The following is a 15,926-nucleotide window of genomic DNA, read 5'->3' on the forward strand; positions in this document are numbered from 1 at the left end:
TTGCATATTAGGCTTTTATATATGTAGATATACATAGCCCATGGACACAGACATTGAGTAGTGAAGGCCTTGGAGGGGTGGGTGCGGGGTTGAGGGGGTCAATGGGAAACAAACAAATGGGACATCTATAATACTTTCAACAATAAAGATAAAAATAAATAAATAAATAAATCTTGCCACTATCGCTAAACTCCGCCTTTGTGAGTATACTGAAATTCTTTCCCCGTGACACCTAGTAGTGCCTATTTCCAAAGGGTGCTGGGACAGACCCACCTTGGTGTCAGTCCTCTTCTGGTAACAAAAGAGTTCTCACTCTCATTAGAATGCAGCAGAAAGTGGTTTTATTGCTGTTAATGCAGTGTAACAAAGCTTGACAGAAGTTCCCAGATTAAAAAAATAGGGAGGTCTGGACCCTTCTTTTCCTTCTTCCTTATTGTCTTCCTTTGAAACACACAGAGCTCCAAAGCAGGAAAGAATCATAATTTCTTTTTGTCCCAACTCTGGTCTGGTGTCCTTGACACTTTAATTCTCCCAACACCCTCCTTTTTTCTTCTATGGGAACCAGGGAATCAACAAAAGAGAAGGCAGGAGAGCATAAAGGAACCTGTACCAAGTGCGAGGCAAAATGGTAAAAACTTTAAACAACCTTATCTAAGTGTACAGGAACCAAATTATAGCGAGGGTCTCCCTTCTGAGGGGGGTCACAGGCAATAATGAAGAACTTGTACTGGGCAGCATCTTGGTAGCGGCAGTTAGGATACTTCCCTCCAGTGAGATTGCAGTTAGTGAGGCTGACAGGCTTTGGGCTCTGGTAGCAATTGTTCTGGCCATTCTTGCAGATAACCTTGGGCGGCTTACAGGCAGCAGCCACATTCTGGAAGGAGTCATGCAGAAAGGTGTTTAGAGGCTTACAGCGCTGAGTATAATTATTGACACCTTGCATTGCCATGTTGCATTGGAGAGGGCTTGGTTGTATATGCTGAATTTCAAACCACTTAGCCTTGGTGAGATTCTTAGGCAAAGCATAAACTGGATACACTGGTCCCCAAAGTCCCAGCAGCAATAGGAGGGGAGGAAAGCATCCCAGGAGATCTAGCACCATCTTTTCTGTGTAGGAAGAGAGAAGATAACAGTAGTAGTATCTATATATATAAAGAGGAAATGTACAAATTTGTCCGGGACGCCTTTACAGTCATGACCGACTCCAAGCCTTAACAGTCACGACCGGTATGGCCCTCACCCCAACAGACACACACATCCCCTGAGGGTTCCTGGACTGTGAGAGGGGGCAGGCTGGGCTGAGGGAACCCCCACCTCAGTGCATGAATTTCATGCACCAGCCTCTAGTAAGCAATAAGAGTAAAATTGTTATTTATAACCATTTAGATTTTTATTGTGCTTTTAAAGATTTCATAGTACTTTTTTTCTTCTAACCATCTTCTTTCTCACTTGAGTCTTACACAATTCTCTGATGAGCTTGAAGCCCAGTGAGAAGGAATTTGAAGAAGACCTTTCCTCTAATGGCCTGATCTGATTCTTCTCTGTCCTATGCTCATGGGTTTGATGGCTCCATGTCAGAAACCTTGTCTCTTCCCCCTTCCTGCCTGAAATACTTACCCTCTATCTATTTGACTTGGACCTGCCAGCCACCTTCACTGTCCTAGCCTCCCCAGCCCCGAGGCTTCTCTTACCAGCTTTCCACCTTGGTGCTCCCACTGGAAATAGAAGCTGTAGTTACTCCCAGGTTCACAGGCTTTTGTAGGCTGTTTCTTCCCCAGGCATTCAGAGCTGCCTGCCTTCTCAAGGGAAAGTTCTGAGCCCTTAAGAAAGAGGAGGGCGTGGCAGATAAACTTCTTGTGTGCAATGTGGATGAGGTACGTAGACCTTCAAACTCGGCCGTTTAAAATTGTATCAATATCACCAGAGGCACAGGAAGAGTAAGCTTACTTAAAGAAACAGTGTGACTCAAAACTCAGTTTTGAGGAACTGATCACTTCCTGATGTGGGTTGCATGCTTCCTTCCTGATTAGAAGCTTCACTGTTTTAAAGTTCTATGATTTCAGTTTCTTAAGAGAAAATATACCAAGTAAATCTGATATAATAGCTGCCATATACTTGGTAATGTTGTAAGTCCCAACAACAGACTTGAATAAATTATTCATTTATGTGGACATTCATTAGAACAGATACTGAGCTACTCAGATTTCATGTTCTAATGAAAGAGACTGGTGAACAGACAAATACATTTTACATTAATAAATATAAACATCACTGACAGCTCTGATAGAGGAAATGACAGGGGAGTGTGAGGAGACAGCAGAGAGGAGGGATCATTGGAGGGCACAACACTTGAGTTGAATTTTGATCATATTAGAAGTTAGGTGAAGAAGATGGTAAGGGCATCCCCAGAAGGAAACTCTGTGTGAAGAGACCCATACACATGAAGAAGAAGGGGAATTTGGGGTAATTGCCTATTGAATCCATGCTTACCTTCCCATTGATGCTGCAATACCCGTATTCAGAATCTTGTTGTCTCATGGAGGGTTCACAAGAAAGCCTCCTACATGGACTCCCTACCTCTAGCCTCTTTTCCTTCCATCTGTTAATGAAAAAACATTCAAACCTGTAAAGAGTTTTTGTGAGTTTATTTGAGCCAAACTGTCGACAATTGCCAGGAAGCAGAATCTCAACGAATGGGGATAATGCTCCAGGGAACGGTGTTTTTTCACCCTCTTTTATACTTTACATTAAAGGAGGAGAGGAAAGTGGGTTACATGAAATCCACTGGTGATAGATTAAGGAGGCAGAGTAAGCAAAGTGGAGGGGGGGAGAAACCTCTGGGATTGGATAAAAAGTGAAATGATAGACACATCACTTAGGTGGTTAACAGTCAACAATTAACATGACAACAATAAAAATGAAGGAATTTGTGATATTGAAAGGGAAAATAAGACATTTGTTGGGGCTAACTATCTGAATCTGTGCCAGTAACCTGCATTCTGACACACACTCTTGCTAGCAGATAATTAACTCCATTCTTATCTGTGATGCCTGTCCTGCCTTGCAGAACCTGTTTCCCCGGGATGCTCCCATTTTACAGAGGCCATAAACCATGAACCATTTACAACCTCCAGAGGGGGTTGGTAGTGCTGGCACCAGACAGGCCAAGCCTCTGAGTGTAAACTCACTTCCCCCATCCCAACTCACGGAGCAGCAGGGGGAGGGAGGCGGGTGTAAAGCATGTGAAAAGTCAGGAAGCCTGATCCATATTTGGGGAACAAAGAAACTAAGGGTATAAAGGGAAAGCTTCGTCCATATTCATCTCTCAGGCTTTGGAAATGGACTCCCCTGAGTCACCGTACTAGTATATCTGCAAATAAAGGGTTTTTCCTGAATCTTTCCTGAGTACCTGTTGTGTGTTTTTCGGTCACCTGGTAAATTCTGCAACAGTATCTGTCCTGGAAACCAGGGCATTTGGTTGTGCCCTGAGGGGTCCAGAGAAAAGGGAAGTTACAAGTTACCCTGACATTTCAATGATGTGTTATCATAGATGCAAAGAGAAAGATAGGTTCAGTTAAGGTAAAGGTTGACCTTGACAGGGAAGATACTGGCCTAGGAAGTGACTACCTACCATAACTGCTGTTAGTTAGTTTAATTTCAGACCATCCTTGTGGTTACTTTAGGTTTTAGAGTTTGCAAGACTGCCATGCAGCCCTTCCCTTAGCTTGTCAGGTTAACATGTAGCCCTTTCGTCCACACAATCCATTCAACATATTACTTGCAGAATAGTCCCTTCAGCATAAGTATAATAGTGGAATACTCTTGCCTAATACTTTTTTATTGTTGTTGTTAATACTCACCCAAGGATATTTTTCCATTTATTTTTAGAGAGAGTGGAAGGGAGAGGGAGAGAGAGAGAGAGAGGGAGGGAGGGAGAAAGAGAGAAATATTGACATGAGAGAGGCACATCAGTTGGTTGCCTCATGAATGCATCCTGAGACCCTTCAGACCCTTCAGTCCTTGGGCTAATGCCTGATCTAATTGCAATTTTAACTTGTCCCATAAGCATAATTTTAATCAATCAGTATGGAATTTTTGGGCAAACCCAGTAAGATAATCTGTCTAGTAGGCTCTCTTCATCCCCCATAGAAGGAAGAGACAATTCCATATAATAAAAGCCTAATATGCTAAGTGTCCAACTTTTCGTTTGACCATTCGACCAGTTGCTATGATATGCACTGACCACCAGGGGGCAGATGCTCTGACTAGTAGGTTAGCTTGCTGCTGGGGTCCGGCGGATCAGGACTGGGCAAGATGGGCTGGATCGCCCTCCTGCGATCCCTCCCTGGCCCTGATTGTGCACCAGTGGGGTCCTTTGGCCTGTCCTACACCCTCTTGCAATCCAGGACCCCTCGGGGGATATCGGAGAGCCAGTTTTGGCTTGATCCCTGCAGGTCAGGCTGAGGGACCCCACTGGTGCATGGGCCTCTAAGTCTACATAATAAATCCCTTCCCCTGTCCTTCCCCCAAAGAAAAGTTGTTCCAGACCAAAAATAATCCTTTCTTTTCTTTCATTACTAGCTTTGTTGCCCCATCCTACTTCCTATAAAAGCTTCCATTTTGTACAACCCCTCAGAGCACCCTTCTAGTTGCTAGATATGATGCTGCCAGATTTATGAATTGCTTAATAAAACCAATTAGGTCTTCAAATTTACTCCATTGAATTTTGTTTTTTAACAGATGGGAGGGATCACCATGAATTGCAGCTTACAGGCTTCTCAATGGTCATGGAACATAGGATAGTAGCAACAAGTAAGAAAAGAGTTTCAGTGGCTGAAATGTGTATGGTATATTCCTAGATCTGTAAGTGGCTAGGTATGACTGCTGTTAAGAGAAAAGTAAAGCGAATGATAGGAGATGAGGCCAGAGAGGTGAGCAGAAGTCAGATTATGGAGGAGATTATATGCTGTACTAAAGAAAGTAGCTATTTCTTGTAGGATATGCATCTAGTATACATGAAAAATTCCAAAATTTGGATGGCATAATTATGCTAGTGATCATGAAGGTCACAGATGTTGCAAATTAATTTTATTCATTAGTGTTTTGGTTGCAAGCAAACAAGCAATTTGAGGTAATTTAAGAGGAAAAAAGTGTAAATGGTGGTGAGAGTAGGGTGGGGATTTATTGGAAGAATGTGGGAGAGATTATAATATGAAAAAAAAATAGCAGAATTGGTCTTTGGAAATAGCTGAAACCCAACAAGCTTAGATAAGCTGGAGATCAGGGCTTAATGGGCATAAATCCACTTTCTTTTTTTAACCCTGCATCACTACTTGAAATTCAGACTCTGAGGACAGTATAAAGGAGAAAAAAATCTTTTTCTTTTATCCTTCTAGGTTCTCAGCTAAAGCCTCCTTAACAGAAAGCAGGTTAACAAGAGAAAAGCAAACAAGTTATTAGCATGTATATCTCATCCATACATGAGAAAAACTCAAAGATGAGTAACTCAAAGAGGTTGCTAGAATTTGAAGTTACATACCATTTTTAGCTGAAACAAAGGAAGAAGAGTGTGGGAGAGGCAAGTTATGGAAAGGTCACTGTTAGGTTTGGGCTGACAGGAGCCAGGCCAAGAGACATGGTGAGAGTTTAAGAAATTGCATTCTCTCACAGTGGGCTGAGACCAGTGTATCAGTGTCAGCAAGCAAGAGTAAGGAAGGCGGGGTATATGTATCTCCTGTGCAGGTCAGATAAACAGTTTGGACTGAATGCTGGCGGGAGGCTGAGTACTGGAAACTGGAAGCCATTAGTCATATCTTGCAAAATCTGAAATGAGAGTAACAGGAAATCCGCAGGGAGGGCGCGCACCCCAATGGGGTATAATGGAAAAGTACTGAGCCCAGGGGAAAAGTAGAAAATATGCCTAACATCCCAGCATCCCCCCTCCTTCCCTCCCCCCTCCCCTCCATTAGCTGGCGTTTCTGTAAAGTGGGGTTGATGGAGGCTGGCTGATTTCATTTTTATGTAGCTTCTTCATGCTTAGGTGGGATGTAGAGTTATCCATAATTAGTCAGTGATTGAGGAAGGGGCTGATAACTAGTATAGATCTGGAATAGCATCAGTGACAAGGAAAAAGCACAGTAAACTAAGATAGGTGTGTGTTTTTTTTATGTAACTCTTGCATTCTCCATTAATTAGAGTTTTCTTGTGACTTAGAGTCATCTTTTTCTTCTTGGTACAGAAAGGGAAACACCCTTACAAATATATATATATATAATTTACAGTATATATATTATAGATCCTCCCTTCCCCCAACTGATGGACGGAGTATGACGTAAACTCCACCTGCAGCCGGACATTCCTGAGCACCTAACCAGGCACCTTATATGGACTGTACATTGAACCACCAATCAGCACCTGCCAAATACCCTAAGCCCCTGATTCCTAAGTCCCTAGGTGCCTAATCATGTGCCTTATATGAAACCACCAATCAGTGTGTGCTGAGTGCCCTAAGCCCCGTCCCCTCTTTTCCTCCCTTAAAAGGTGCTTCCACCCTGGCACTCTCTCTCTCTTTTTTTCCCTCTGGAAGGGAGCCAGCAGGGGTGAGCTCCAATAAAGCCTGTGTCCTGGTATCCCATGATCTCCGGCCCTCTGTTTCATCTTTCATATATATATATATATATATATATATATATATATATATATGCATGTAACTAAATTACCTTGCAAAAGTGTCTACATAATAAACATCCACACCTGTGGACAATTTTTATTTTATTTGAGCCAAATTGACAACATATGCCGGGGAGCAAGAACTCAAATATCTGGAGAATAATAGCTTCCTTTATGCATTTGCAATTAAGAAAGGAAAATAAGGAAGAGGTGGGAGAAAACAAGGTGGGGATTAGATTACAGGATAGTTAACAAGTTTATGTGCCTTCTTGAGGGTGGTTACTTCTTATTTCAAAGGTAAATGCCCACACACAGACACATACAAATGGACAGGGCTTACATAAGTGACTTTTTACCAAACAGTTAATGCCTGGGGCTGACTACCCACCATGATCTTCCCAGTTAGGAGTTTATGATCAGATCACCATAGGAGTTTACTCTCCATAGACCCTCTTTTTTATTCAAACATGAGTAACTTATACTCTGCTTTCAGAACTTCTTCTTTGTCTGCTGTTTCTCAAAATAATTCTTAAGCCAAAGAGGCATACTTTAGGGTGGTATATTCTGCTCTTCTACAAGAGTGTCCAGTTAGCTTCACTTGACTCTCATGATCCCCACTTGGCTCTGTAGAGGACATTGGAAACCTGTATGGACAGCTTCACCAAACTGCACATGGAAAGGGAAAGGATAATTCTCTAAGGCTGTGGTCGGCAAACTCATTAGTCAGCGGAGCCAAATATCAACAGTATGACGATTGAAATTTCTTTTGAGAGCCAAATTTTTTAAACTTAAACTTCTTCTAATGCCACTTCTTCAAAATAGACTTGCCCAGGCCGTGGTATTTTGTGGAAGAGCCACACTCAAGGGGCCAAAGAGCCACATGTGGCTCGCGAGCCGCCGTTTGCCGACCACAGCCCTAAGGGAAGTGAATATGCAGCTATCCAAATGGGGGTAAGTGGATATGAAAATGTTCAAGAAACAACAACCACACATGCTATTTATACTAAATACACTTAAATACATTTTCTTCCTGTTTTGAACCAACATCTTTTCACCCTTTCATAAAAGCATCTTTTAAAGAGTTTTTTAAATGAGGTATTTGTGAAACTTCCCTATAGGAGACCAGAATATGTCACCCCAAAACATGCCAGTGCATTTTGAAACAGCATTTATCAAGTGAGAAAAACAATCAGTATTCTCCATATGTGAACTGATCATTGAGGAAGAACTACTGGGTTGTCACTAGTCTCTTGTGAGTTTGGTTGGTATAGGTCATCACCTCTCAGGTGTCTGCTCATCCCCAGGTGCACTGAAAAACTGCAAAGATGAGGAGCGGCCCTTGAAACGTGATGACCAAGCTACATTTACTGGTTATTCATTGAGATCTGAGTTCCAGGTAGTCACCTAATTGAAAATGTTAATACCATGGCCTTTTCTCTAATTGTTCCAAGGCTGGGATCATTTCATAATACAGGAGGCTAAAGAACACAAGGTACTATGCTTTAATGTTTGGTATTTCTTCTCCCCATACCTGCCTTAGGTAAAATTACATGAAGCCAATATTTCTCTTATTCTGTATCTCTCTCCCTCACTTAGTAAACAGAATTCTAGTGGACTATACTTACTCTGTCCTCAACATTTCATCCCTCAATTTACTTCTACTTCCTTACAACAAAATTTAAGTCTGGAGCCTCATTACTGAGAAGAGTTGCCCATCCCACCCTATTTCTCTGCCAAGTGAAAATGATTATTATCAGACTAGAGGCCCGGTGCACGAAATTCATGCACGGGGGCGGGGGGGGGGGTGTCCCTCAGCCCAGCTTGCACCCTCTCCAATCTGGGACCCCTCGAGGGATGTCCAACTGCCCATTTAGGCTCGATCCCACCAGACATCCCTCTGACAATCCAAGACTGCTGGCTCCCAACTGCTCGCTTGCCTGCCTTCTTGATTTCCCCTAACCGCTTCTGCCTGCCAGCCTGATCACCCCCTAACCACTCCCATGCCAGCCTGATTGATGGCTAACTGCTCCCCTGCCAGCCTGTTTGCCCCCAACTTCCCTCCTCTGCTGGCCTGGTCACCCCTAACTGCCCTCCTCTGCAGGGTTGATCATCTCCAACTGCCCTTCCTTGAAGGCCTGGTCCCTCTCAATTGCCTTCCCTTGCAGGCCTGGTCCCTCCCAACTGCCCTCCCCTGCTGGCCATCTTGTGGTGGCCATCTTGTGTCCACATGGGGGCAGTATCTTTGACCACATAGGGGCAGCTATCTTGATCTTGTGTGTTAGAGTGATGGTCAATCTGCATATTACTCTTTTATTAGATAGGATAGAGGCCTGGTGCACAGGTGGGGACCAGCTGGTTTGCCCTAAAGGGTGTCCTGGATCAGGGTGGGGTTCCCTAGGGGCGTGGAGAGGCCTGGGGGAGGGGCCTGTGGTGATTTGGAGGCCAGCCACTCCCCTGACGACCCAAGCAGAGGCCCTGGTATCTGGAATTTATTTACCTTCTACAATTGAAACTTTGTAGCCTGGAGCGGAGCCAAGCCTCCTGCTCGATCCGTGGCTGCCGCCATTTCTGTTTGGATTTGTTTACCTTCTATAATTGAAACTTTGTATCCTTGAGTGGAGGCCTGGGCCCGCCAGAGTGTGTGGAAAGCTTGGCTTCCTCTGTTGCCAGGGAAACCCAAGCCTCCCTTCTGGTAGCCATCTTGGTTGGGGTTAATTTGCATACTTGCCCTGATTGGCTGGTGGGCGTGGCTTGGCTGGTGGGTGTGGCTTATGTAGCAGAGTGATGGTTAATTTGCATATTACTCTTTTATTAGAGAGGATAAACTCAATTGTGCTAATAACTTCTGCAGAGTGTATTATTCCTCAGGAAACTACTGCCTTATCCCAGCTAAATTGCATTTGCCTCCTTAAAGATATTTTTTAAAATTTGTTTTTATTGATTTTGCAGAGAGAGGAAAGGAAAGTAAGAGAGAAATAGAAACATCAATGATGATAGAGAATCATTGGTTGGCTGCCTCATGAAGGCCCTCTAGTGGAAATCAAACCTGAAACCCTGGCATGTGAGCAGGAATCGAACAGTGAACTCATGGTTTGTGAGTCCACAATCAACCACTGAGCAACAGCAGGTGGGCCTTAGTGATATTCTTAATAAATGAGTCCAGTAGGAATCCCCGTCATTCCTTAGCTGATGGGGAAGGTTCTTTATAATCTTGGGAATTTATAGGTTTCATACAGATGACAGCCTGTATTTGTATATTAGAAGACTCTATCTTCTGAAACCCGGGAGAAGAGATGATTGATGGGCACTTGTGATGTTGATTTTATCTAAGTCAAAAAGAAGGTACCAAGTCAAAAGATGGGAAAGAAAGAAGACCAATGTAGATAGAGAACACACTATGAGCTAGGACCATAGTATATGTTATACTAAATCAGCTCTGCCCACCCCCACATTCCCAATCTGAGTGAAATTCAGCATGTCAACACAACCAATGGCTGGGTCACAACTTTTCCCCAACTAGTACATAAACATTTACATTCTCATCATACGCATAAGCATATTACACACATATAACACCTTAAACTACACATAGCACAAATCTCATCCAAGTATATCTAATATCTAATACTTATACCAATCACCACACATACTCTGCACATATAACATATATAAATGTCACGCACATTGGAGTGATATAATTTATTGTGAAGGGAGGATCATTCAGCTTGGGTAGGTATAAGAAATCAATATCAGGAAAATTTCTGGGTTAGTGAAAAAGAGATGCCATGTGAGCTGAATCACATACAGTATATATATATATATATATATATATATATATATGTATATGTATATGTATATGTATATGTATATGTATATGTATATATATATGATTCAGCGATTCAGCATACATATATATGATTCAGCATATATATGTATATATATATGCATATATAGTATATATAATATACAGTATATATTATTATATATGCTATTATTATTATCTGTAATAATAAAACTGTAATATACTAATTAGACCGAACAACTGGACGACCTTCCAGATGAAGCTGTGGCTGCAAGGGCCGAGCCTCTTGCAAGAATTTTGTGCATTGGGCCTTTAATATATATATATATATATATATATATATATATATATATATATATAGTATATATATCATAACTTTACCTATTTGGTTCTCTGCCTGTAATACCCTTCTGTTGTCATTTACCTGCTAAATGACAGGTAAATGAGAGCAGGTAAATGACAACAGAAGGGTATTACAGGCAGAGAACCAAATAGGTAAAGTTATGATATCAAGAAACCATGTGATACATAACTCTAAGTAGTTGGAAAACATAGGTACATAAATGCAAAGTAGTGATTAGCAAGGACTATTGATGTGGGCAGGGCTCACCACTTGGGAAACACTCATCACTCTACTAAAACCAGGAGTGTGGTTAGAGGTTACTGATGACCTCTAACAACCGGATGTCCTCTATGCTATCAACAAACCCATTTGTGCCACAATGGAATTCAATGTAGCTGTAACTCCTGTGCTCTTTGTAGCCCTTTTTGTTATTCCTCCGGTAACACTTGATTACTTTGAAGGGATACTGGGCCCATATATATACATTTCTGTAGCGATCTCTCCAGTTCCTGATGCATACATGCTCGATTTTGTGCCAGAAGGTATAGATGAAGATGTGATAGTTCCTGTCTTTTGGAGCTTCTTTTCCTCTCATGAGGTCATTGCATCTGTACTCATTGAATTCCCAGCTTGTGCTCAGGTGGTGCTGCTTCATGAATTCCCTCCAGGAAAGGTTCTCGCTGTGTACATGGAGCCCACAAAAGGGGAACAGCAGGAGCAAGAGAGCACCTAGGACCTTCAGAGAGGAGGACATCTCAGTCACCAGGATCACCTGAGGGTCTACATGGGAGAGAGGAAAACATAACTGCAACACGCCTTGAGCTGAGCTCCACCTTAAAATTCCTTTGTAGATATTTAGCCTCAATTTTACCATTTGGTTCCAAACTAGAAGATGATAAATCTCATTAGATAATAAAAATTCCAAGAACTGAAAATATGCTAGAACCTGAGTGAGACAAGCACAAAATTGTAGAAAATAGATGAATTTTATTTTGAGAATTCCAAACACCTCTTCACCCAAAACAAGGAGCGTTCTGGCTAGCTGTTTTACAGTCCAGATGGGTTCTCATAAGAGAATGTGTCTGAAAGAGAATGGGACTTTAAGTTTTATGTCTGTGAAGTAGAAAAGGTTGTCACCCTTTAAGGGAATGTAGAAGATGAGTAGACTTGGGAAACATTTCCAAGCAGGAAGGCTTTGGCTCCCTGAAATCCCAGGCTGCAATTAAAACGGACTCTGCAAGTGGGGCTTATCTCATCTTGACTTCCTCATAACACTTCCCCAATGCCTGCCTGAAACATGGTAGCACTTCTGATTGCCCACTTGCCTTCTCTGAGGCCATTTCCCTAATTATCATCATCTTGATTTGCCATTAAGAATACCATCATAAAGGAAATGCAGTTTTGAAATAGTGTTCTAAGCAACCAAATACCAAGATTGAAATTGCTCTTACAGGAGCTACTCTGGTCAAAATCAGGGCCTAGAGATGTTTGAAAAAGTCTCGCATTTAAACCAGCTTCCTGTCCTCAGTTACCACAAGGAGTTACCTAGCCCTACAGAAACTCTACCTGATTCTCAATATCTCAGAATTGGTGTCCTCAAATGAGCCTAATAGTAGCTCCTTTACAGACCTGTGAGAGACTAATGGGATTTGCATGAGAGCACTTTTTGGGGTCTCGAGTGCTCTATCAGACACAGAATAAGGGATAGGCATGTTCTCATTTGTGGCACCCTATCCCTAGCTCAAATGGCCTAAAGAGGATGAGAAGAGCAAGATTTAAGCTGCTTCAATGTATTATGTTTGAAAATATTGGGGAGGAAGGGAGGTTTAATTAGTAAGATTAATGCTGAGTTAAATTCGGGTCTTTGCTTCTCACAAGTTGGATCTCTGCATTCTCAACTCTATCACCTAGAAGGTCAAGCAAGCCCCTTCCAGGGTTCCTGGGCCTTTTCCCCAGCCATGCTCAGTACCAACGCTTCTAACTCTAACTTGCCCTTTTCAGATCCCATACTCACGTTCACAGGTCCGTGGGGATTAGTGTGTGAATCTAACGAGCAGAGTCAGTGTCCTTTCCCTTTTCTTAGAGCTAAGAAGTCTGAGGCAGTGAGAAAGGAATAGATGTGAGAGGGGCAGTGTTCCAATTCATTGGCAGTGGTGGCGGGGAGAGGGGAGGAGAGGAGACAGCCTCACTCTGTGCACCTGTTTATCTCCTCATCTAGAACACCGGGGGTCACTCTGAGAAGAGCCTGGAGCAAAGGGGTCATACATCAAAGACAGTCTTCTGGGTACAAAGGAATGGCAAGGCCCTGGGGGCAGGAGCTAAGGAACAAAATTCAGCCAAGTAAGTTTGAAGATCTAATTGGCTTTATTAAGCAATTCAGGAATTGGGCAGCATGCCATCTAGCACTAGAAAGGCGCTTTGGTGAGCTGTACAAAATGGAAGGTTTTTATAGGCAGAAAGAGGGTGGGACTAGGTAGTTAAAGACTGGATTATTTTAAACAAGGACACCTTCATTCAGGGGAAGGCGGGGAATCTTATCAGGTAGATTACCTCAGCAGTGCTGATCAGGAAATTCCAAATTGAGTAGTTTACAATTCCATCTCTGGAAGAGGTTGAAAGTGAAATTTGGTTATTTATTACATTTTTGTTTGGTGTCATGGCTTAACAAAAATGAGTCAAAATTTTATTCATGATTTTTTGACTTTACAATGGTATGAAAGCAATATGCATTCAGTAGAAACTGTCTGGGGTAAGCTATGCTGTTCACTAGTGTTGAAAAGAATGGAGATGAAAACAGTCCAAAATGGAGTCACTTTTGATAACCATGTGAGTTAACAGATGCATTAATTAGCGTGATTGTAGTGATTCTTTCACAATGCATATGTATACTGAATCAGTTTGCATACCTTAAATATAAACAATGTATATCTGCTATAATTTAAGTATTTTCAGTTTAGTCCTTTCACACACACACACACACACACACACACACACACACACACAGGCAAACAAACACACATATACACATGCGCTCACACACTCATACTTCCCTTCTTTAGCTGCTGGTGTCGCCATACATTTCTGTTCTCCAATTTGTTTCAAAATATTCAAAGGGAAAAGGGAGGGGTGTGAGAATTGTCTTTAGTAAATGACACAAATGTTTCTGTGTCCTGGTCATTGATCCTATAGACTTTTTGTCATGGACCAGTTTATGAGGGTATTAAGGTGTTGGTGCATGTTTATAAACTAGAAAATAATTAAGAGGGTAGAAGAAAAAAAAATCTCACACAAGAACCATAGCACCATCTTCGCAGATATCTGTAGTTTGATTTTTTTTAATATATTTTATTGATTTTTTACAGAGAGGAAGAGAGAGGGATAGAGAGTCAGAAACATCGATGAGAGAGAAACATCGATCAGCTGCCTCCTGCACGCCCCCCACTGGGGATGTGCCTGCAACCAAGGTACATGCCCTTGACCGGAATCGAACCTGGGACCCTTGAGTCCGCAGGCCGACGCTCTATCCACTGAGCCAAACCGGTTTCGGCTGTAGTTTGATTTTTTGTTTAAAATATATTTTAATTGATTTCAGAGAGGAAGAGCGATAGAAACATCAATGGTGAGAAAGAATCACTGATTGGTTGCCTCCTGCATGCCCCATAAAGGGGACTGGCCGGCCACCAGGCATGTGCCCTGACCAGGAAACAAACTGTTGATCTCCTGGTTCATAAGTTGATGCTGAACCACTGACCCAAACATAACAAGGTTGCTAAATTACACGGACAGAGCTCTCATTTTGCTAGTTCATATTTTCAAATTTTTAATGCTTCCCCAACAGCTGACTGCTGGGAATACCAAAAAGCAGATACTTTCAAAACACTCCTTGTGATGAAGTAGAAAAAGTCCTGGATTAGTAGTCAGTTGAAGTGGATTTTTTTGCTTCAGCTTTCCACTAACTTTATGTTTTTCAGCAAATCCTTTAACTTTGTGCCCCACTAGTGTATGTGGGAACATGAGCATCACAGGGGTGTGTGGTATTAAAATGAGATAACTGAGTTGGAAGCACCTTAAAATACTTGAAATGTTATATCATACATATAATGACTACATTCCAGAGGATAGGATTTGAGAGAGCTAAGCTGTCCAGTATTATAAAAGGAAGCAGAAAAGTTTACTGAAAAGTTTATTATAGAAAAGCCCAGTCCCATTATAGGTTTATGCATCCATTGCTCTTTGATGCATTTAAGAGAATGGATTATATAGAGAAAAAGAAGTATACATAAGCAGAGAAGACAGAGCCTGAGATAGCTCAAATGCATTACTCATTGCTATTCAAGGAGTAAGTTAAAGGTCAACCACGGGGCCATAACCCCTTCAGGGTAGTATCTATCTGTCAAAGTGCACAGGCACCGGGGGGTTACCCTCACAGGCAATGACCACACGCCTAGTGCTGGCCCTGGCCCCATATCTGCAGTTGGGGGCTGGGGAACTTCCTGTATCTCTGCAATCTGTAACACTCACTACACCTTCATGGCAGTTCATCTTGCCATTCTTGCACCGGATATTGGTGGTGCTGCAGATGCTACGAATGTTCCAGATGTCTTCGTGGATGAAGGTGTTGAATTGCTTGCAATGAAACTGAGTCATCCTCCGTCTTTGCATCATCAAGTTACAGTATTTAATGTCGCCACCTGTCACCGTAGGATCCACATGTTGCCGCAGGAATCGTTGGTACATGGACTGGCCATAGGAGGGCTGCACCAGCCCCAGCCCAAGCAGAGTCAGCAGCAAGAGCAGAAGCAATGAAAGGGTCTTCTGGAGAGCCATCACTACCTTGGAGGTGCCTGGAGAGAAACCAAGGGGTAGGAGAAAGGAAGGTAACAAATGGGCATCAGAGAGAGGTGTTGAGAATGGCAAGTTGATATTTCCTCAACTCTATAGTCTACTCTTTCCTCTCCACTTCTCTGCTCACAACTTTTCTCATCACTGCTTCCCCAAGAGTATAAAGTTTGCAAACAGGATCTTCTCTGAAAGTAAGAGCTTTTCTTTCATAGAGAGATGGTGCAGTAGCCAGTACAATGACTCAGGGCAGAGACTGATGGGCTGGATGTC

General features: G+C 42.4%; 2 protein-coding genes across 2 annotated transcripts; both read right to left on the minus strand.

The window, feature by feature from the left end:
- Nucleotides 1-329: 329 nt before the first annotated feature.
- On the minus strand, nucleotides 330-1,944 carry LOC307098608 (ribonuclease K3-like). Its single transcript, XM_079769539.1, has 2 exons — nucleotides 1,692-1,944; nucleotides 330-1,107 (listed from the first exon to the last, which is right to left on the minus strand). Exon 2 carries the CDS (start codon nucleotides 1,100-1,102, stop codon nucleotides 638-640), a length of 465 nt encoding a protein of 154 aa, XP_079625665.1. The 5' UTR covers nucleotides 1,103-1,107; nucleotides 1,692-1,944; the 3' UTR covers nucleotides 330-637.
- A 13,256-nt stretch (nucleotides 1,945-15,200) lies between these two features.
- Nucleotides 15,201-15,653, minus strand: LOC307098495 (ribonuclease 4-like; the record flags this gene model as incomplete). The annotated part of the gene is made up of 1 exon (XM_079769340.1): nucleotides 15,201-15,653. The coding sequence occupies exon 1, from the start codon at nucleotides 15,639-15,641 to the stop codon at nucleotides 15,201-15,203; it is 441 nt and encodes a 146-aa protein (XP_079625466.1). The 5' UTR covers nucleotides 15,642-15,653.
- Nucleotides 15,654-15,926: the final 273 nt, after the last annotated feature.

This window comes from Cnephaeus nilssonii (genome assembly GCF_951640355.1).
Source record: "Cnephaeus nilssonii genome assembly, chromosome: 4".
NCBI lineage: Eukaryota > Metazoa > Chordata > Mammalia > Chiroptera > Vespertilionidae > Cnephaeus > Cnephaeus nilssonii.